We start from the raw sequence: 24,269 nt of genomic DNA, 5'->3' as shown, positions 1-24,269 counted from the left end.
ATTATTGGGCATATAAAATGCCTCCTAGTAGACTTCACAGATGATTATTAATTTAAAAATTGTAAGGTGTCTTGGTATTTGTGTTATGACATTTAAATTCAAAATTTATATAGTTGGAAAAATACTCACCAATATAACAACTAATCAAAATATTTATAAGCCACATGTTTAAAATGCCTTAAAGAATTATGAAAGCTCCAAAATATAAATCATAATAGAGTATATAATATTTATTTTGTAACAAAATAGATAAAACCAAATATTTGCACTTTATGTAGTTTGATTATTATGATAATTTGTTAATTTAACATTCAGTTAAAATAAACTTTAAATTAGCTATTTAAAAAATGTCAAGTACATGATTAAGACAAACTTTGTTCATCAGAAAAAGACCTTCAGGAGTAAATAATGATAGAGCAAATCTGTCCAAAACACTAGGTCTTCATTTTTTGTGTCTTAGACCACTCAGGTGCTTCTTTTTTGGTCTGTAAAAAAAAGGAAAAAAAAAAAAACAAACAAACAAAAAGAAGAAGAAGAAAAGAAAATTAAGTAAATTGCTTATAAGGAGGAGAAGAGAGACGATTCAAAGAACTAAGTACCTATATACATTGGGGATTTTTATGTAAAATTATAGTAAATAATTGCTTTTTGTAATTCAGAAAGAGACTTAAGGGCAAAGATTTTGTCTTTTGTCAGAAATAATCTCCCACCTGGTATGTCTATTAAAAAAAAATACACAGCTGTGTTTTCTGGCTTAAATCCTATATTTAATATATTCTACAGAGGCGAGTATTTTATGAATTGATTCTATTTTCAAATAAAATTATAAAAAAATCAAGGGCACAGCTTCTTTTTAGTTGTCTTATCTATCTACATATAGATACTCATTCACTCAATAGATATTTAGTAAAGAATTTCTAGATCCAAATCATTGTGCTTTGGGTATTCTGAATTGCTAAGTATTTACCAGAGTACTTCTTGGGTTTACTGCTCAATCATTTCAATGTAAAAGAACCTGGCTATACAGAGTAGTAACAAAAGAGAAGGGAAGGTAGACTGTGATAAAGCACTCAGAACTCCCTATATAAGATACTGATGCCAATCAAAACCTCTTATTTTATATAATATAATAAATCAAATATGCAATTACTTCTTTCCCACTTATATCTCCTTAAAACTATGAAGAACCACATTCCTAAATATATATACATTGGCATATAGATAAGTATGATAAGTTACAATTTTATCTTTTCATATGCCATAGCTGATGCACAAAATATTAGAAGTGGCATCAATGATCAGCTCCTCTTGCCCTTAGCCATGCCCTTGGGCAGCTTCAATTACCACCAAATACACCAGTAGATCCTCCACCTCCTTCCTCCAACCCCATCTGTATAACCATAGCTCTAACTTGAGCTACAAATACTTTTACATGATTCCTAAAGGCAACTAAAATTCAGTATGTCAAAATGAACTCCCCCAATCCGCCATATTCTCTGTCTTGGTGAATGGTACCATATTTTGTTCAGTCATCTAAACCAGAAATGTTTGATTCCTCTTCATCTTAGATTTCTCCTTTTTTTTCCCACTTGCTACGTTCATTCTAAACAGTCCCTAACATTTGTAGAAATATCTTTTAAACTCCTTATTCTGCTTCTATCTTCACCCCAAAAGGCTTACCTTGGGCCCTCATCATTTCTGGCTTCACTCCTGCAAGAATTTCCTACTTCTGATTTGGCTTTCTCTTCTATTATGTTCATCACCCACAATCCCTCCAAGCTTATCTTTCTAAAATGCAAATCTGCATTAAAACACTTCAGTAGTTTTTCTTTAATAGAAAGTCCAAAGTTCTTAGTATTAAAGGTGAAAGAAGCTTCCAGGGTAAAATAAGGAAATCATAGGGAAAAGCCAGGTGCTATCTTCCAAGAGAATTCAAAGGTGACAGGGCCTAACCAAATCCAAAAGAAACCAAAGTACAAACCAGAACGCTAGCTGATCTGCCAGAGGAGCACTAAGTTCCATTTTGAGAAACTGTGCTCTTCACTAAGTCATAATGTAAACTGGTTTTCTTAACTGTGGCTCGTGGACAAAAAAATATGAAAGTAACTTCTACAGATCAAGCAAAAGGCATAGAATTTGTATATCTGCATTTTCTCAATCAGCTGATACTAGAAGTTCTTTTACTACTATGTATGTATAGTAGAAGGTAAATAAAACTTTTGATATTAAAAGGGAATCTTAAGACTCATAAAGGACAGTACAAGCATTTTAATGGTAGACTGTCCTTCCTGACTACTTCAATCTGTGTCTGGTCCATTGCAGACCATCCGCCCTCCATCCCCTCCTCCCAGTACCTTCTTTCTTCAGATGTGTTAGTGAAGTAGCTTTGCCACAGTCGAGTACACCTCTGTCCTGGGGATTAACTGCTTTTCGTCTTCATAAATTGACTTTTCAGTTTTTTGGTCATAGCCACTTAAAATTAGTTTCACAGCTTGTCCCATAGGTCTAATGTATATTCCTTATTCCTAGGTTATTTGGGGCGGGGGGGACTTCACTATCACTGTCATGTTCAAACTGCATTTAATTTAGAAGATAGGGCCCTTTAGGATCTGGTCCAGGCCTACTTCTCTAACCCTATCTCTTGACACTCTATTACATGAACTAAATTACTTGTAGTTGAGATTAGTTTTATAGTAATTTATTGAACACCTACTATGTATCAGGTCTTTGTGTTAGGCTGTACGGATATAAAAATGAGTAAGACCCTATGACAGAGCCTGGTGGTTGCCTAGATTACGTCTATTTTCCCCCTTTCAATAACAGAACTCTGATTTCATTATGAGAGTAATGGGCTCATCCAGTGAAAAACTACATTTATCAGCCTCCCTTGCTGCTAGGTGTGGCCAAGTGACTAAATTCTGACCAATGGGATATAAATAGAAGATGTTGGGTAGAACTTACAGAAAAATGCCTTTAGAAGAGGAGATGGTATTTCCCCCCATTTCCTCTTGCTTCCTGCTTGGAATGCAGATGTGATGGCTTAGGCTACAGCAGCTATGTTGTGATTCTGAGGACAGGCCACACACCAAGGATGGTTTGAAGAGAAAGGCAGAAGAAACCTAGGTTCTTGATGACTTCAAAGGGCCACATACTAGCCCTGAAAAGCTTATCTTCAGGCTTTTATCTGAGAGCCAGAACAATCTACTTAAGTCACTGAACTAGCAGTGGAACATAATTCCTAGACACTGACTCTAATCCTTAAGTAAGTTATAGCATTTGTTTCATGTTGTATTTTCTGCACACAGGAAAAGTATCTGGCATGCAGTAGGTGCTCAATGACATGCTTCCTTTGTTGTTGATTTTTTTTTTTTTTTTTTGTAACTGGAGCACAGTACAGAATAATGGGTTAAAGTACAGGCTCTGGAATAAAACAGGCTCCAGCCATTTACCTATAAACTCGGGCAAGTTGATGACCACTCAGTTACTTCACACATAATATGGGGAGAATAAAAACTAATGGTGCTGGATATTCTGGGTACCCTCACACCTGCTGTGCCTCAGGATGCTGTCAGTGGTGGCTTACGGTTTCTGATTAGGTTCAGTCAATGAGCTGCAGAGTGGGCTTGTGGGTCAGAGGAGAAAGAAGTTGGGATGTCTATTCTCCAGCTCCTTCTTTGCCTGGCCATAGTTTGGTAGTAGTAAATTCTTCTGTAGAAGACCAAAGTTTCCTACGAAGGCTCTAATTCCTCTTTGCCCCTTGAGACCTAGGAGTGGTTATAACTTTGCATAGTTACTAAGCCTAACATGTTCATTATCACCTGTTGGTTTCTACCTCCTTGCTTCTCCTGTAGGGGTGTTTCTCACTCCCTCCAATTTATCCCTCCATCTACCTCGTCTTTCTCCTCCACCACCACCTTTGCTACCTTCTTAATTTCTGTCTGAATTGATATCAAAGTCTGTTGGCTCTTTCTTTCCATCCTTCCTCTAGTTCATCTTTCACTGTTGCTGTCCAGGTCTGAAAATACAAACGTGACCCTCACAGTATTTTGTACTTGCTTCCTATTTGGTATTTATCACACATGTTATATGATACATGGTTTCCATGATCAGACTCTGAGGCACTCTAGGGCAGGGGCCCTGGGCCTGGAATAAGGCTTGAATAAATGAATAGCTTCAAAAGAATGTGCCATAGACTCAAAAGACAATTCCATAAGAGGTACTGCAAAATGCTTTGAGATATAGCATGGAAGAACCTCGAGGATGTTATGCTAAGTGAAATAAGCCAGTCACAAAAAGACAAATATGGTATGATGCCACCTATGAGGTATCCAAAACAGTCAATTTCATAGAAATTCAAAGTACAGTGGTGGGTTGCCAGGGGCTACAGAGGTAGGGGGGGAAGAAGGGGAGGCGTTGCTCGATGGATATAGAGTTCCAGTTTGCAAGATGAAAAAGTTATGAAGACCTGTCTCACAACAGTATGAATATACTTAATACTAAAAATACTAAACTGTACACTTAAAAATGGGTAAAATGGTAAATTGTATTATGTTTTTTATCACAATAAAAAACAAACAAACAAAAAAAAACCAAGAGCTTTTTAAAAAAATGTTTTGAAAAAAAGCAGCAATACTGAAAAAGTGTATTGTTTCCAATGTGAGCTACCTGGACTTCGCTGTTAAAGAAGGTTACATATTTTATTAGATATTTTACATTCTAAAATAGAAAAAACAAAAAGAGTAATAGGACCTCATTTCCTACATATTTAATAGCAAAGCAAGTTTCTACCGGAATCTATTTTTACCTGGGTATAATGTCACTTAAAATTTCCTCAGTTTTAAGATAATGATGAGATCTAGCAAAATTCAGCTGCTCAAAAACCTTGAGCATTTGGTTTTACTTCTTTCAGGTCTTTATTTAAGTGTCATCTTCTCAGGGAGGCCATCCCTCCTTATTCTTCACCCACCGACCACCCTGTTTTATTTTTTCTCCATAGCATTTGTCATTTTTTCACTTTCTCTACAATTTATTTCTTGGTTTGTTTGTTGGTTTACAGTCTAATCTCCACAGAAGAATGTAAGCTTCATGGAGGCAGGAAGTTTTATACCCTTACTGCCTCTAACAGTGCTTGGCACAAAGGAGGTGCTCAATAAACATTATTTTTTCTTTTTTTTTTTGGTGGCCACGCCATGTGGCTTGCAGGATCTTAGTTCCCCGACCAGGGATTGAACCTAGCACACCACAGTGAAAGTGCCGAGTCCTAACCACTGGACTGCCAGGGAACGCCCAATAAACTTTTTAAATGAATGAATGAATGTTGTTTGGGTTTACTATTACAGACGCCTCTCAGTTCAATTTAAATCTGGACATAAGCCTCATGAGAGTCTATATTCAAGAGTTGCCCCTATGTAATGTGAAAGAAAATGCCACTCCAGTAATGTAATAATATGGCTCCAACTAATCAGGTAACACTGCCCTTTATGAGCATAGTGGGCAGTATTTATGATTCTAAGTAACACTGCAATTATTGAGTGGAAATGAAAATAACCAATAAGATATGAAAATAGCATATTCTGTTGTATGAACTCAAGATATGTTCAATCTTTCTATTGGTAAAGTTCTGCTCTCAGTCACATTACGGTCTGAAACTCAGGTTACCTGCAATTACATTAGGATAGAATAGGTCAACTTCTCATCTACATCAATATCTATGTCTAAACACTACCAAAATTCAAACAAATTCCATGGAGATAATAATGATTCTGGAAAGTTGATTTCTGATTCTCGTGAGACATACATTCTTCATTTCTAGATATTTTGTCAGTAAGGTACTATCCATTAGTGACGGCCCGAAGTTCCAGCCACTGGAAGTTTCTAAGCCTTTACCAACTCCTGATTAGTACTGAGCAACTAGCATTAAGATAGATCACAGATTGGCAAACTATGATCCATGGTCTGTTTTTGTATGGATTGCCTGCTAAGAATGGATTTAACATTTTTAAAGAAAGGTAAAACCAAACAGAATATGCAATAGAGATGGTATGTGCCTCATAAAGCCTAGAATATTTACTGTCTTGCCCTTTAAGGAAAAATTTGCCATCTCCTGTTAGATGACTGTTAAATAAAGTGGGCACAAAAATTCAGATACACAGTTAACTGCTTTTTATTTTGGTAATTCCACTTCGTTACCTATTTAAACGGTAGTGTTTCTTTTATGTTACTATCTCAAAGTTATTTACCCTTTCTACCCATAAGATGGTGCTTTGGGTAACAAATTTTCTTGTGCCTATTCAGTTTTTTTTGGCCACGCCGTACGGCATGTGGGATCTTAGCTCCCCGACCAGGGGTCGAACCCATGCGCACTGCACTGGGAGCGTGGAGTCTTAACCACTGGACCACCAAGGAAGTCCCATGTCTATGCAGTTATTAACAGAGTTAATATTTTAACTGAGGAGGGCCCTATTTTCTGACTATTTCACACTTCTGTTTTTTTTTTTTTTTTAAATTTAAGACTTTCATAGGTTCCATGGTATGAAACCCTTTTCATAATATATTTTTCATACACACACACACACACACATATACATATGACATGATATTAGACATACGAATTACTTAAAAGTGAGTGTTTATATTGGGAACATTGCTTTAACTTTTATGTGCTGGTTTAGATTAATTATATTTGTAATTTTATAAAGAAACAGCACAAATTAGTGGTGTTAACAGGCCCTGAAGTAAATTGTATTCCAGATGTAGGAAAGAGCTCAGAGGGCTGTGATAAAAACAAATGACAGGATTAACTGGAAACCAACCAGAAGTAATTTACTGTTCTAATGTGATTTGGGAGATAAATAACTGATAAGATGGGTACTTTTGTGTCATCCATAAGCAGGCAACTAAAACATTAATATATAACTTGGGGATTATAGCATATTGAGAAAGAATGCTGACTGATAAATGCAGACATAATAAGCCTGGTGGATTATTCCTGGAATCTAGAAAAAGAGCTAGAAATTAAGAATCTGTTAGTGTTCAACCAGTGCCACTTTTCTAAAGAAAAGAAATACTATGTCTAGTAGATATAATTACTTGTTTTTTAAAAAAAACGATATAAGCTAGGAATTGAGGAAATAAATATTTATGATTCCTCAGAGGCAGGGCCCAACTAAAGTGTGTCTAAGAGAGCTGACCCAGCTTTCCTACCAACAAAGTGACAAAAAGAGAAACTGCCCCAGATCATTCAGCCCTCACGGCTCTACTTCCACGCTCACTAAAAAATTCCTTATTTCTAATTTAGCTTAGAGCTATATTACACCGGGAAGAGGCTGCAATTAGTATTCCTGAGACTCGAAATTGAAAAATTATTTTTAAAAATGTAAATGTACATAGCTAGCTATCTTGAGGTCTGAGCATGTTCTGGTCAGATAAATCTAGATTCAACATGAAAAAGTGAGACCAGGGACTTCCCTGGTGGTCCAGTGGTTAAGAATCTGCCTTCCAATGTAGGGGATGCGGGTTTGATCCCTGGGCGGGGAACTAAGATCCCACATGCTGTGGGGCAACTAAGCCTGCGTGCTCCGGAGCCCGCGCGCCACCACTAGAGAGAAGCCCGGGCGCTGCAACGAAGAGCCCGCGTGTCGCAGCTAAGACACGATGCAGCCAAATAAATAAATAAATATTAAAAAAAAAAAAAAAGAAGAAAAGAGAAAGTGAGACCAGAGCTTCAAAACAAATGTGACAAAGCGTTAGAGGTATGAAGAGCAATTGGTTCCCTCAGCTCCTAGACATGGCTGGAGCCCCTTCAATCTACCAGCAAAGTTCATTTACCTCGGTGTGCCATACAAATGCTATACTTTTCTATGTGTGTTATAATGTGAGAAATGTGGGGTGGCACAGAGTTAGGACATGCTCTGTGGTAATGCTACCCCAGGGCAGCACCCTGTGTCTTAAGACATCCAATGAATTGTATTCATTATATTAAGTGTATTACAAATAACTGCTAAATTGCACTTTAATAAAGTTACAAACTTTTCTTTATGAATAATGAGAAACACTGCTTTTTATAACCTATCAATTTAAATTTTAAAAAAATTTTTTGGTAAAGTACATATAACATAAAATTTACCATCTTAACCATTTTTAAGCGTACAGTTCAGTGCCATTGAGTATGTTCACATTGCTGTGCTACCATCACCACCATCCATCCACAGAAGTCTTTTCATCTTGTATAACTGAAACTCTTCACACATTAGACAATAACTCCCCATTCCCCCTGGTCCCTGGTAACCACCATTCTAATTCCTGCCTCTTTGAATTTGACTACTCTAGGTATATCCTATCCACTGTATTTTCCTTTTTTCCTAAGGAAAAGTGTTAAGTGGCGAAATGACTGAAGTCAGGCATAAGAATGTAGTAAGAGAGGAATAAAGTCTAGATTATTAAACATCCTAGTTTTGAATAATGAAAAGGAACACAAATTAGAAAACGTTTTGTGACTATTATACTCTCTGCCCTTGGAATTTCTCACCCTTTAACCCTTATTGTCCTTGTCAAATCCTAGACATTCTTCAAGGTCAGCCTCAAATACTTTCTTTTCCTGGAGTCCATCAACATCACATTATCTCTTCTTTCTTTGAATTTCCACAGCAGTTTATATTTCCTTTAAAGTAGTTTGTATTTCCTTCCAAGACCATGGTCTTGGAAGTTGCTGCTTTCACTCTCCCTGGAGTTTATTTAGTTCAACACTAAAGTTCCCCACACAGTTTAGAGTTTTAATGGCTAAGACGATAACTAAATTGGGGAGGCAAATAACTGTTGTTGTTTTTTTTTTTAATGCTACGTTACCAGATATTTATTGAGTACCTGCTTTGATCATGTGCTATGTAAGGCAATGGGAACACAGCTTCTATCCTCAAATCACTTACATTCTGTGGTTCAATTTAGTCTTTGTTGGTGCATCAAATGCCTGAAAAACAATCCTCCCACATCTGTGATTTCAACAGCCAGAGCTTTTCTATAAAATACACCTTTTGGGGTTGTCTTCTTATGTAAATATCACATGAACACTGCAAAACGTTCATATGATTATACAAATATGGAAAGAAAAATGTCTCAAGCTTTTATGCCTCCCCTTCCTCCTCTGTAACACAGCTCTACCTTCACCCCACTGCCCATTTAACAGGGGCTTTGTGTGTTTTCCTCGTATTTTCAGTGCACATATAAACACGCATCCATCCATCCATCCCTCTGTCATTGAATTTAATATCAGGGAAAAATACCAACAGCAAATAATATCAGCCAAAAGATCTGGAAGTAAATTAGAAATGTTTCCATTTTAGCTATAAAACCATAAGATTATGTAATGATTAGATCTTATTTTCAAATATTTGCACCATAAATTCCTTATTGACAAGATGAGAGAAAAACGTAAGAAAAGCACTATTATGGAAAATTGAAAATACTCAAAATAATAACCGTAAAAATTATCATGCCTTAAGAGAATCATGGATGTTAGTATAAAAGAAGTCCAGCCCTCATTTCATGTAATCTCCCTCCTAATTTTATAGATAAGACCCAATTCAGGGCATTTAAATGACTCGCCCCAGGTGACCTAGTCGGTTCCCATTCCTAATTCTGCAGTATTAGCACATAGTCTTGATTTGACTGGTTTACAGCACTATATCTGAGTTTTCATTAGGATGTAGCTGAGATCATACCTTTTTTGAAAAATTTTCTCTTGTATACAAAAGATAGTTCATTACAGAAAAAAAAAAAAAGAAAATACAGATAATCATAAAGAAGGAAATAAAAACTACCCAATTAATACTTCATATTTCAAATCTTCTTCATTTTCTTTTCATTGCAGAACCTTATCTCGAGATATTGGAGAAATCTGTTACTTATGTACTGGTGACAGTTAGGATTTCAGTATATCAGAATCAGGTTACCAAGCTAAAGTCAGAAATGTAGGAGGTCAGGGTCAGAAGGAATAGTTCATTGCTTGGAACAGAGAAGGGTCAGAAAAGCAGATCAGGGAGTGTGATAGGCTTTAAGTATGTGGCTGTATCTTGCGGTTTTCCACCAATCCAACGTTTTCCATTAGCATCTATGTATTCGGTCTGCTCTCTTCTTGTAGATTATAATATAATAATAGATACATCATACTGTCTGTCACAATCTTAGCCGACTTTCTGAGGGAAACTTGCCTAGCCATGGCCCTTCTGAATAAATAGCCCTAGGCAACTTTCTTTGGTACCACGTGACCCCTGGTCACAGGTAAGGGCAGCCATTCAGTAGGCTGGCTAGTAACCTTAACTAGTCTTGCCACCAGGGGTATCTGCCAACAAGGAGGAGCTGGGCCAGTTAAACTTGCTTTTGGAAAATACAGGGAGAACTAGGTTATAAGAGAGGAGATTAGGGAAAGGATGCATAGAAATACGTCTCAAGACAAGGGGCTGTGAGCACGTTGATGAGGAGGTGGAAACCATGAGTAAGCAGACAACAGGAGAGAAACATGGGGAAGCTGAAGTACCACTAGAGGAAAAGATCTATGTACTCAGCTGTGGAAATCCACAGAGCTGCCTTGTACCCAGGCTGGTCAATCTAGATTTCCTGTGTTCTCCATCCTGTTAGCTCCGTCTTTATTGCCACAAGGAGCCTTATGATAATTATCCCTTATTTCATTTAGATTGTAACTCTGTCATTTTTTTAAAAAAAGGAGGTTGAACTATGTAATCACCAAGCAAGCTCTCACATCTCATCGATCTTGAGTAGCATGTTCTGAATGTATAATGAAATAGCTTAGATCAGAAGTTCCCATACTTGACCGATTATTATAATCATCTAGGGAGTTAAAAAAAAATTAAGATTCTGGGGACTCACTGAATCAGAATATCGTACAGAAAATCTTTCTGGTTTTGAGTCTCTATATGTTCAGATGGTAGAAATGTTCCTTCCGAGAAATTAAGGTATGGAGGGGAAACCATGTTGAAGTAAAGGGCACTATTTAATAAGGTTACTCCTATTTCGATTCTGTTGCCTTTTAATTCTTATTACTTGTTAAAACATCATTTTCAATATTTCCTAATTTATTTTCTATTTTAATCCAAATTTTTCTAATTTCTTGTTCTTCGACTCATTTCCGGGCACATACATTTTTACCTAATAATGCATTTCAGTTTTTCAGTTTATGTTAATACGATTGGTTTTATACTTTATAAGAAAACTCAGAGCAAAATATATTATTTTACAAATAAGAGGGGGCGGGTGATATTTTGCATCCCTTTGATTCTTATGTAAATTTTAAAATGACAAAAACAGGGAATTCTGGTTGGCATTTTCACTGCCGAGGGCCCAGGGTGCAACCCCTGGGCTGGGACTAAGAGCCTGCAAGCCACGCGGCATGGCCAAAACAACAACAAACAAACAAACTTCTTTATGCTTATCTGTATTTTTCTCTTTTTTTTCTACAGTAAACTTTCTTTTATATACAAGAGAAAAATTTTCAAACGAGGTATGACCTCAGCTACATCCTACTGAAAACTGAGAGATCGTGCTGTAAACCAGTCAAATCAAGACTGTCTTTCTGATTCATTTATAAGTCGTCCCTGGAGACTGGCGGAGGACAGTGCTAGAGTAACGCTAATTCCTGGGCAAGTCCGATATGTTAACTGGAAATATAAACCCCAACTACCAACTGTTAAGATAGGCAACATATACATTCAGAAAAAGGATACATACAGACATTTTAAAGTTAGTTTGAAACCACTATGAGAGGAAAGAAATTTAAGTAAAATCTATTTAGCGAAAATAAGAGACACTAACATTCTAAGTTAATTTTTATTGTACTTACAAAGAGTGTTGGTTTGGGTATAAATACATTGTCTTCATGTTCTCTAGGCACATTCAAAGTCTTTGATTTCTGATTTTCTGTCACATTTTTGGATTCCGTTTTAGTAAAAAGTAAGTTGTCCTCAGAACGCTTACTACGCATATTAATGATAATCTGTTTCATTGCTGCCAATTCCTGTTGTGTATGAAAAGATAAGATGGCAAGTATGATTTTAACAAGCAGACTCATAATGTTGATGCTAAAATATTTATTTTTATTCTTGAAGTAGAAAAAACATTTGAAGCAATTACTACATTATATAAACGAGGAAAGGTGTGAAAAAACAACATATTAATATTCAATAATTATGCACATGAATCTCATAGTCATTAATACCGTTAAATGATAAATATATCATTCCAAAGGGGAAAGGGGGTAGGGATAAATTAGGAGCATGGGTTTAACAGACACATACTATTATACATAAAAGAGATAAGCAACAAGGATTTACTGAACAGCATAAAGAAATATGTTCAATATCTTGGAAAATAATCTGAAAAAACATATGTATAAATGAGTTACTTTGCTGTACACTTGAAACTAACACGGTATTGTCAACTATACTTTAATTAAAAAAAGTATTATTCTGTAGCCTAGTGGTTCCCAAATTTTTCTGCACATTGTAATTCACCTGTGGAGCTTCAAAAACAACTGATGCCTGTGTCCCACCCCCAGAGACTGTGAGATAATTGGGCTGGGGTGTGGCCTTGGCTCTGAAATTTTTTAAAGATCCCCAGATGATTCTAACAAATTTGGGAACCAGGGGCATGGCTACTTTCCCCCGTAGTTTCTCTACACATGCTTGATAAGCAGATTATTTAGGCACTTAACTTCTTCTCTTCTACCTCTTAAACTATTCCATTTCCTTTTGAAGTCTTACATGAAGATGCAAGGGAAAAAGAGTCCAAAAATTTTTTTCTTGCCTATTAATCAGCAGTTCAAACATAAGTTTAATATAGCTTCAGGATTTCTTTAACCATGTTATTCCCAGATCACAGACATAGAAAACAAACTTAAGGTTACCAAAAGGGAAAGGAGGCGGGGAGGGATAAATTGGGAATTTGGGATTAACAGATACAGACTACTATATATAAAATAGATTAACAACAAGGATCGACTGTATACCACAGGGAACTGCCTTCAATATCTTGTAATAAACTATAAGGGAAGAGAGTCTGAAAAAGAATATATATATATAAAACTGAATCACTTTGCTATACACCTGAAACATTGTAAATCAACTATACTTCAGTAAAAACAAAACAAAACAAAACATATTATTCCCTCTTCTTTTACAAATGAAAACCTGAGTTAGCTTTATCAGTCATTGTTTGAATTAAGAATTCATTATGCTGAACTTCTTGAAGAACTCGGATCAAAATTTCCACTCATTCCCTCTTCCAGTCTTTTTTGTCTTTTATTTTCCCCCATAGTCAAACCTTTAGCACCAAACACTAACTAGTGGATATTTATGCTTAATTACTAAATTGATTCAATCAAACACAAGACTATGGAGAGAGGGCGGACTGAACTCTCCTTTACCTTATTATCTGTACAACAGTGGTAGGCTGTGTTGGTGGTAATTTTTTCCTATTATTTTATTGCATCTTCATGCCAAGACACAAAAGTTAGGGCGACAGAAAGATGTTCTGCTCCCTTCTACTAATCTGTTTATAGACATCAGCTCTGTGTCAGAGCAAGTTCCTACAGGCCTTTTTTTTTCTGGCTGTCATTAGTTCTATTTAGAACCATCTAGCTTGAGTGGGTATTTTAAAACAGAGCTGTTGAGTTTAAGCCACAGAGTCTTAATAAACCTCAGGGCCAAGAGAGGAGCTGGAAGAAACGGTGCCAGAATCCACTTTCTCATTTCTGCAGGACTGAGGCTGGCTTGGCCAATGCACATGAGGATGTGTCTACCTTCAGAAACTGCCAATCTGATATACTTTTATTTGACCCTTTTGTGGACTCATTGCTTTTGAGATTGTTACTTCATTTACATGCTTCCCTTCAGTGACGTATATACTACTGATTTAATGTTAAACATGTCTTGTGTTACGGTAGATTTCAGCTCCTGTTCTACTTACCACACGATAAGTAGAGGGGAGAGGGGAGATGACGGTCTCTCAGCCTATCAAAAAAACACTTTTTATCTGAAAGAACCTCTTTTTACTAGCCGTAACTTTTGTGCCTTGGCATGGAGAGAAAATAAAATAACAGGAAAAAATTTCCTCTAACACAACCTACCACTCTATTACAGATAAATAAGGTCAAGGGGATCATACCTCCTGGCAGAAGGGAAGGGAGGGAGAGCAAGGATGAGGAGGGAGAAAAGGAAGGAGTTGGTGGGGTACCAGGCAGAGGGCTTTGACTCCTAAGTGCCCAAGAGGAGGCCATAGTTTTGTTGCTTTTTGGCTTCACCTGCTGCTCGTATAGGAACAGTTACGGGAAACAGATCACCCCTGATGCTGGTCAGGAGACAGAAGGGAAATTCACAGCTTTTTGCTTTATTTAGACTAGGATCACCCCAACTTAGGGTGCTGTCACAGTACCACTTTTGTTCATCTGATAGTATTATACAGTGTTAGCACGGTTTTTGAAATCTAAGTAAAGAACACTGAAAAAGCAACAGAATTCTGTAAAATTCCTATTAGGATGATACACAGCTACAATGGACACCAAAATAACATGCAGAACAATTCTGTTCAGTTTTATTATGTTTGATCATATAGATGATCTCTTTTCTATCAATTGTAAATTTGAACAAAGAAAATTCCACTTTAACATCAAATAGTATCCATGATAACCACCACAGACTGAGCACACAGAAAGCCAAGCATAGGTAGTGGAGATATTTTAGCATGAGGTTAGAAGTCAAAGACACATCTATTACTGACTCTGTTATTAACTGTGTAAACTTAAGCAATCTACTCTGATTGAATGAGCTTCAGTTTCCTAATTGATAAAATGTATGTCTGTGTTACCTTTTTGGATTTTTGCCAGTCTGATAAGTGTTTGGGTATGTTTAATTTGCATTTCTCCTACTGTAAGGGTGGGCAGCTTTTCAGTTGTTTAAGGGTGTTTCCTTTTTTGTTGATATCCTTGGCTCATTTTTCTACTGGGTGACTGGTCGTTTTCTTTTACATTTCAAGGCGCTCTTTACATGTTAGAGACATTAGCTCTTGTCTGTAATATGAATGGCAGTTTTTCTTCCCTTTTAATCTTTTATTTGACTTTGTTTATGCTTTTTATTTTGTTTTGTTTTTTTCCTATGCAAAACTTTCTGGTTGTGATGTAGCTGAATAGTCCTTAATTTTATGGTCTTCCCATGTTTTCTTCTTCCATTTTCCTCAAGTTACTTTATGGTTTCTTTTTCTTTTCTTTTTCAAACATTTAGATCTTTGATCTGTTTGAAGTTTATCCTGGCTTATGGTGAAAGGTGTGGATTCAGCATTTTTCCCCCCTTGGCTATTCTGTAATAACAACATCATGTAGTAAACAGACAATTTTTTCCTCTGATTTGAGATGTTATCTTTATCATATACTGAATTTTCATAAGTATATGATTTATTTCTGGACTTTTAAACTCTATTCCAATTGTCTATTCATGCACCCATGTCACACTGTTTTAACGTTTAATGATTGAGGGGTTTTTTGGGCTATGTTCTTAGGGATAGGGGTGGGTTTATGTTGAATTAAAAAAACAACAACTTAGAACTGGCTTTTATGATACTGAATCTTCCTTACCATGAAAATATTTTAATATTTCTTTTACCTACATTTTTGGCATAAATGGTCCTTCCCTAGTTGATGTTACTATTACAATGAAATGTTTGTGATTCACAAAATCCCAATTTGCAAATTGACAAAGGAAACAAAAATAAACCAACATAACATACAAGAACTAGAAAAACTTGTCACTACAAAATGGGATCCTTTGTTAGGATTAAGTCATCTTGAAATCTGGCTTGGTCCTTACCATGTTCTCTTGTCTGCCTCCTGACTGCTGGCTCCACCTCCTATTAAGAGTCTGCTCTTATTGTTTGGACTTGACTTTCACATGTCATTTCTCTAGCTTTTGGTTCTGTTTTTCTCTGTTCTCTAACTGTCCTTCTGTGATTGGTCAGCAGGGTTATTTGTACTACTGTTTAATGATTTATAAATACTGTTCACTGCAGAACAGAGAGTGTGATTAGGTCCACAGAAAAGGAACCTGTGATGTTCAAAGGAAAATGTTTCAGGTATCAAGTTCAACTGGATTCTTTTTCTTACATTGCATCTATCGCTCAAAATCATGCCATTTACTTAGATTCCTACTTGGGCCTTGACTTTCTCATAGAGATTTTTCCCCCCTTCTTCTTAAGAGTTCTTGCCTTTTTTTCCCTCACTGATGGAACTAGTATATGTCTTTTTCCATATTACCTAAGATTATCTAGCTTCTAAATCATACTGTTTGCTGGGATCAGTTTTGTACTGACTTCTTTTAAGACTGCTGCACAGTTGTTATTCTGAAATTTCTTTTTATTGCACATCTTGGCATGTTCCATTATTTCTTGCATCGCTCTCTTTTTGTCGTTTGATGGCAAACAATCTAGTAATTTCATGAGAGAGGGTACTGTGGTAAAGTACTGTGCTTCCCTTCAGAACTTTGATGGTGTTACATCTCTATCTTCTAAAGTCAAATTTCTGGGAACTATGAGGCCAAGCTGATCTTTATTTCTTTGCAGGTATTTTATTTCTCTCTGGAATTGTTGATATTGTTTAGCTTTTCCCTGTTAATTTCTGTCTTCTTACCTTTTTCTAAGCTTTAGGAGAGTTCATTGGCTTTTCCTGACATCCTTCTACTGGCATTTTTACTTACTTATAATAACTTCATGATTTGATTTTAGCAATTTTTGAAAACACCAGAAACTTTTTCTCTATACTGCTTATTTTCTGTATATACTACTTCCTCAAATCTTTCTGAAGAAACTAATTACAATACTTTGTAAGTTCTTTTCTGTTACAGAAATTTTTGTTTTCTTTGGAGAAGGGAGTCAGTTTCTCTGTTTATTGTGATTTTTCCCTTTTGTGCTATTAATTTTCTTCCAGTTTCTGACGGTCTTTGGTTGTATGTTCCAGTTTATGAATGAAGGAACAGATTAAATGTTTTCTTTCTGCTACCATGGGCCATTCCTCTGAATGAGACAGTTGAGTACAATCTCTGGATATGTGGATAAGAAAATCTGTCAAGCAGGCTCCACTCCAGGGTCCTCAGGTGGAAAGTAGGCTCTCTTGTCCAAAATGACAAAATGTGGAGTGTCCTAATATGTGGCCCCTTTGTTTTGGCAGTCCTAGTCTATTCCTGGCAAATGTTCCATTAATTTAGAAAGCCATTTGTCAAAATATTTTTTTTTAATTCCTGCTTTTTAAAATTATAGAAGCATTACTTGTTCATTATAAAATTCAAATACAGCAAAAGTGCCATGCCTCAAATTCTTTCCTTTTACCACTTGAGACCTTTAAACACTCTTCTATAACAGTCTGATTTATAATAATATTCATTAATTCTGATATGCTTTTATAGTGATTTTCAAAAACCTAATAGTATATATCTTATAATTCTAGTATATCAAATACATAAGACAATTACAGTAACTTCAAGAATGAAGGAAATTCATTGAAACGAACAAATGTAGAACCGCATCTGATTACACAATTGAAACTTAAAACAAAAATAAAACAAAACAATAAAAACCACATTGCAGCACAGTACTCTTCAAAATGGAAGAGTTAAGGACATTCTTATGAAACTTCCAGATGATGATGATGATGAAGATGATGACTGTTACTATACAATCTCTATAAAAGAGATAAATTGCTCTCTTGAATCCGAAGGCACATATCTTGGCCATTTAATATAAACTATTTGCATAGAGGGTGGCATATTAAAACAGCTCAACTGCAGAGCAGCTGCTTAAGAGTATTGCATAGTTGATGCCAATAAATTGCTGAAAGTTGTAAACTCTGCAAAGATGTTGGCAAGGGGACACATAGATGGCATTTCTTGATGAAAATAGCTCTGACAAGTATAATGCAAACTATGTGCTCCACTGGAGGTTAAATGTAAGTGCTTTTCCAGAGGAATAACAATGTATCTGGCAGTCAAGTCAGAATTCTGTGCATCTTTCCTACCTGAGCTAATGCAAGGTGGAAACCAACCTTGTTTTAAACCAAGTACATCCATATTTTGGAGGTTTAAACTTCATCTAAAAGAGTATTTAAACAATATTTTATTATGGAAATTTTCAAAGATCCAAAGAGAAGAGAGCATGGCATAGTGAGCCCCCAGTTTCTATTGCCCAACTTTAATCATTATCAACATTTTGTCAGTATCATTTTTTTTAAACAGCTTTATTGAGATACAATTCACATACCACATTGTCATCCATTTAAAGTATACAATTTTAAAACTCTTTTTAATCACCTCAAAAAGAAACCCCGAGTCCTCGAGGAATCACTCCTCTATCCCATCTGGGCCTCAACTTCCCAACCCTAAGCAACCACTAATCGACTTTCTGTTTCTGTGGATTCCTCTGTTCTAGACATTTCAAATGAATGGAATCATATAATATGTGGTCTTTTGTGACCAGCTTCTTTTACCTAGCATAGTGTTTTCAAGGTTCATCTATGTTGTAAATCTATCAGTACTTCATTTCTTTTTATGACTAAGTAATATTCCATTGTATGGCTATACCATGTTTTGTTTATCCATTCATCAGCTGGTGAACATTTGGGTTGTTGTGAATAATGCTGCTAACATCTAACATTCATGTACAAGTTTTTGTGTAGACATGTTTTCATTTCTCTTGAGTATAAACCTAGTTGTGGAATTGCTAGGCCATATGGTAACTCTATGTTTAATCATCTGAGGAACTGCCATAATGTTCTGTCAACATTGTTTTATCTACTTCCTTTCTAGTTATTTTGAAATATTTTAGAGCAGATTTCAGACCTCAGATCATTTCACTTGTAAATACTTCAGTAGAGATTTTTAACAGATAAAGATTAAAAAAAAAAACCCCCACAATATCATTATCATATCTAACACTATAGCTTAAAAGAAAATGTAAATTATTTCAAAGTCATCTATCAATACTCTAAGTGCTCAATGAGAATTTTAAATTATTAATATTATCAAAGCAAATTTTTAACATAGTTCAATGTATGATTTTTGAAGAAGTAAAAATATCCTTGAATGACAATGGCACTATACTCTAAAAAATACACAAAACAGATTTTGTATGGCAAATTAACATTCATGTAGTATTTACTATGTGCCAGGCTTTGCACTAAGTATTTTACATAAAAATTTAATCCTCTCCCAAATACCAAGAGGTAGATATTACTTCAATTTTCAAGATAAGGAAACTGAGGTTTAGAAGATTTTAAGAAATACAGCCAAGGACTTCCCTGGAGGCACAGTGGTTAAGAATCCGCCTGCCAATGCAGGGGACACGGGTTTGAGCCCTGGTCCAGGATGATCCCACATGCTGTGGAGCAACTAAGTCTGTGCGCCACAACTACTGAGCCCGCGTGCCACAACTACCGAAGCCCGCACACCTAGAGCCTGTGCTCCGCAACAAGAGAAGCCACCGCAATGAGAAGCCCGTGCACCGCAACGAAGAGCAGCCTCCGCTCGCCGCAACTAGAGAAAGCCCGCGTGCAGCAATGAAGACGCAATGCGGCCAAAAATTAAAAAAAAAAAAAAAAAAAAGCCAGATTCATTAGCTATTAAGAAATGAAATCAGGATTCAAATGGGTTCAAAGCTGTCATTATTTAGACGTTATGTACACAATAATGCGGATGCCTTCTGTCAAGGCCTTTGATAGCCGCAATTTCAGGTTTGGAAGGGACCTTCAAGTTATTTAACCTCTATACAAAACAAAGCAGAACAACAACAATAACACCTGAACAAAGCAAACAAAACATGTCTCCTTATTATGTCTACCCTTAGGTTTTAATTTCAGCCTTTGGAGAGATGTACCGCAAGTCTATTTCTGCCTACTTTGAATTTCTTGTATCTCTCTGAGTCTTTTCTTCTCTAAACACCCCCAATCCATTAATCTCTCTTATGACTGAAAAGAATTCTTTTATCATCTTGATTATTTTCCTCTGATTATCTCCTAGTATTCAAAGTTTTGGGCCTAGGACAGAATAAAGAAAGGAGTCTGGGCCAGAGCAGAGGGAAATAAGGCTTATCTACTCCTTATTCTAATGCATTGCAGATGACAAACATTTTTGGAGTCATACCCTATCTACCACTGAAAGCTTAGTGAGAGCTCAAGTGTTTGGTGAATGAGACACAACTGTGCTGTCATAGCCTAGGGGACGTAACTAATCACCTACAACATTCTTTCCTAAATTTGGATATAATCTTAAGGTCATCCTCAACAGCGAGGCAGGTAGAGGAAGCTAGCATTAACACACTGAAGTAGGCCCCTCTGAACTGAAATCTACTGCGACTGTTGACTTAAAACAGAAGTGTGGGCACCTTGATTCTGTTCTGATTGGTTTGTGCAGACCCTTTCACTCATCTGATTACTGAATAGTACCTTGGACTTCTAACTGCTTTGCCTTCTGGTATTCATGTCCTCTTGGTGCCTGGCTTTCCCTTCTATACCAGTATTCATCTAGTTGCTGTGTGGTTTCTGGCCTTTACTACTTCAGTATAATCTGATAGTTTTTGACGCATGTTCTTGTTGATTTCCGTCAACAATTTCAGACTCCAGACTCTAGCCTCCATTTTGAGCACTGATATCCAGAGCGTGAGTCACTCCAGTGCCCGTACCTTCTCCGTGTTGTATTCCCTGCCTTCCCTCAGTGTCAGCTCCTTCATATGGGATATAGATTTGTTAAGTTTAAATTAAAATACTGCCAAATAAGACCATAATCATTTCATTTCATTGTTAATAATCTCTCCTGGCCAACATATTTCCAGAGACTTATTTTAATAGCTTTGCAGTTTGTTTTGTGTGTTTCCTTATACCCTAGAATTGTTTGGTTTGTTATAAACTGCTGCTATTCTAGAAGTCATAAAAACACAGGGTTAGAAATGATAGCAAGAGGTCACTTACTTGTTCCTTACTGATATAAAAAGGTCAGAGAAGTGTACTTACTATTTAAAAGAAAACATACCAAACTTCTAAAATGTAGTGGGGAAAATACACATTTCATTCTTTAAAAAAAAAAGCAAAAACAATAACTAGAAAATGACAGGTCTATATGATACATAATAGATGTGAAAGTGTGATGTGAAAAAAGTTAAAAGAGCATATATACACAGATAAAGTATTTTTATGATGAGATAGAATGTTTCACACAAGACGGAATTTTACTTGCAGGACACAACAGAGATACTTGTAATTTTAAAGCTGATGATGAAAAGATTAAAAATGAAGCCAAAATACTTATAAAATCAAAATAATCTGACCTAGTTCTACTAAGTTTTGTATAAGTCCACATAAACATAGAGGTCCACAGAGTACAATCTAAAAACAATTTGTGTCTTTTACGCAATTCAAAATTGAGGAGAGGGAACATTCAGTTGCTGCGTCTGTCAAATGGGTATAAGACCATCGCAGAGCTCTTGGGACACTTTAGTATAACATAATTGGGCTGAAAAATTTTAAAACATTTTGGTAGGAAGAAGTTATAAAAACTCAAGATATTACTTTTATACAGTAGGTTTAGTTTTGTCATACTTAAAGTATATTTAAATTCAACATTCACAAATGAGTATTTTTTGCAATACTTTATTTACTCCCTGAATTTCCTCAGACCTAAATTCACATACCCTTATATGGAAAAAATAAACATTCTAAAACTTTATAGGGAAAATATGACTTATACAGTATGTGTTTTAGGTTTCCACTATAATAACTGTCTTTAAAATACACATTTACATCTAGGAAATCAAAAACAAATTTGAACTTGAACAGCACCACTACGATGAGAAATGTATGAATCTGAGAAATAATTACATCTTCATTTAAAGAAAAATTAACTTACCCACACACTTTTTGTTTTTTTTAGTCATACTGACTGTTCTGACTGTAAAATTTAAGTACATATGTGTATAAGAAAATCGTGTAAAAAGGTATTCTGAAGAAAATTTCAAAATAGTTAAGTATGAACCAAAAAGAATGACACACATATAGAAATATGTAATTTGTTTGAACCCTTTATGAAGTGGATTGCCTAACGGGCACTTGTGATGCTGAAATGTCCCTGAAACTTTCCGAGAAATCACAAAGAACACAGGCGTTAGAGTCCTGGAACATAAACATACCATAAAAGAATGATAATTATACTGTGACTTCACTTTTCAGAAACCTGGCTAACTGCAGGGTTTGTTTTCTTTTTGTTAAGTGACATTCACTGCAATAAAAGGCAAGTTATCTGGAACCATGGGAGTTAGTCCAACCAGGTAAGTGTGAGAGGCCTTGCACACGCTAGGCACTTAGTAAGAAGTGGTTGGTTAAATGATGGTTAAATACTAACCGAAATGCTTGTGGACCTTGAGAGAGATTATTGGCAGAAGCAGTGAGTGAAAGGGTAGAAGAATCTCAGGTGTGAGAAACAGATTTCTTATATTCCACAAATATTTACTTTTTTTTTAAAAAAAAAAATTTTTTTTCTTTATTTATTTTTGGCTGTGTTGGGTCTTCGTTTCTGTACGAGGGCTTTCTCTAGTTGCGGCGAGCGGGGGCCACTCTTCATCGCGGTGCACGGGCCTCTCATTATCGCGGCCTCTCTTGTTGTGGAGCACAGGCTCCAGACGCGCAGGCTCAGTAGTTGTGGCTCACGGGACCAGTTGCTCCGCGGCACGTGGGATCTTCCCAGACCAGGGCTCGAACCCGTGTCCCCTGCATTGGCAGGCAGACTCTCAACCACTGCGCCACCAGGGAAGCCCCAAATATTTACTTTTGAGGAGAGAGAATGTGAATATATTAAAGGCTGGTTTCTAATGCTTTCCATTTGACAGCTTCTAGTGCAATTATCATTGAAGACTGGAAAAGATCACAGTTAGTTTAACAAACATTCAATTGAATACTTACCAAATACTGTGCTAAAGGCTAATACACAAAGGAAAACTAGGCACTCTATTGGCAAGACAGATGCGTAATTGTGATATACAGTGATAGGAATATTAATACAAGTATTTTTAAAGTTATGGGAAAGAAGTAAAAAAAAGATAAATTTTTCTTTATTGAGTTATGAAGGGCTTCAAAGAATAGATAACATTTGAACTGACTCTTGAAAAGGAAGGAAAAGAGGGAAGGGTCCTACATTTACTGAGTTACTGTCACATGCCAGGAATGTACTACATTGTTTAATTCTCATATAACCCTGTAAAGTAGATATTACCTTTATTTATACATGAGAAAACTGAGTTTAGAGGGGCTAAATTATTGTCTCAAGAATGCATAGCTATTAAACTGTGGGCTTTAAGTGATTATGACATGTTGGCGTAGGTTCATCATTCGTACCGAATGTCCACCCTCTGGGGAGGCTGTGCATCTGGGGGGTGGGGGGGCAGGGGGCATATGGGAAATCTCTGTACCTTCCTCTCAATTTTGCTGTGAACTTTAACCTGCTCTAAAAAATTGTCTTAAAAAAAAAAAAAAGAATCCATAGCTATTAAGTAGCAGAGCCATCTTGCCTGTCTGACTGCTGGCTTTTCCCACAGTATTTCAAAATATAGGTGATGTAAGGAACATAAGGGTAATTCCAGCCTTAGAATTTAATAAGAGAGCTGAACAAGTATATATGTAATTCTGGGTCAATCCAGCTGTCCACCTTCTCCATGGTTACACCTAGCATGCTGAGTGTAAGCTGCTAGAGAAAAATTACACAGACTGGCACTACTACAAATATATGACATTTCACCTTGGCAATTATTTGTTTCTGTAATGTACATCACTCATTTATTACATAGCTATTTCAAACTTCTGTTTTCCTCAAAACTCTGATCCTATCATGTGTCTTGCCCATTAGAAAACAACCATTAGATGGGAACTCCCTAAATTCTTACCACCAAACCTACTAACTTACTTTTAATGTAATTTTGATTTCTCCCCTGCAAAATGGAAAAGGTGCCCCTCCTGTCTAAAGTTAAATCCCATCACTTCGCCCTGGATCTGCTCCTTTCCCAACACTTTTGCTCAACTGATTATCCTCTCTCTTTTGTACTTTCAGTGTCTCTCTCTGTTTGGTTCCTTCCTACCACCATTTAAGCCGGATACTCTCCAACTCGGGGAGGTAAAGGCCCTTGATCTCATGCTCCCTCCCTGATCACGTTATATTCTCTTATTCAAAGGGTTGCCTAGTTTTCCTTTT

At 36.3% G+C, this 24,269-nt stretch overlaps 1 protein-coding gene across 4 annotated transcripts in view; it reads right to left on the bottom strand.

Annotated features, from left to right (window-relative positions):
• Nucleotides 1-341: 341 nt before the first annotated feature.
• PIBF1 (progesterone immunomodulatory binding factor 1) overlaps nt 342-24,269 on the bottom strand; it is a 209,289-nt gene continuing 185,361 nt past the window's right edge. For all 4 annotated transcript variants that reach the window (XM_068526551.1, XM_068526554.1, XM_068526553.1 and 1 more), the window contains 2 exons: nt 11,852-12,025; nt 342-485 (listed from right to left, as the gene is read on the bottom strand). In XM_068526551.1, the coding sequence (XP_068382652.1) occupies nt 435-485; nt 11,852-12,025 (225 nt within the window). In that variant the 3' untranslated portion in view covers nt 342-434. The remainder of the gene's footprint in view (nt 486-11,851; nt 12,026-24,269) is intronic.

Source organism: Eschrichtius robustus, chromosome 18, assembly GCF_028021215.1.
Source record: "Eschrichtius robustus isolate mEscRob2 chromosome 18, mEscRob2.pri, whole genome shotgun sequence".
In the NCBI taxonomy this organism is placed as follows: Eukaryota; Metazoa; Chordata; class Mammalia; order Artiodactyla; family Eschrichtiidae; genus Eschrichtius; species Eschrichtius robustus.
The sequence above is the reverse complement of the archived record's forward strand: the minus strand, read 5'-3'. Positions and strand labels throughout refer to the sequence as shown.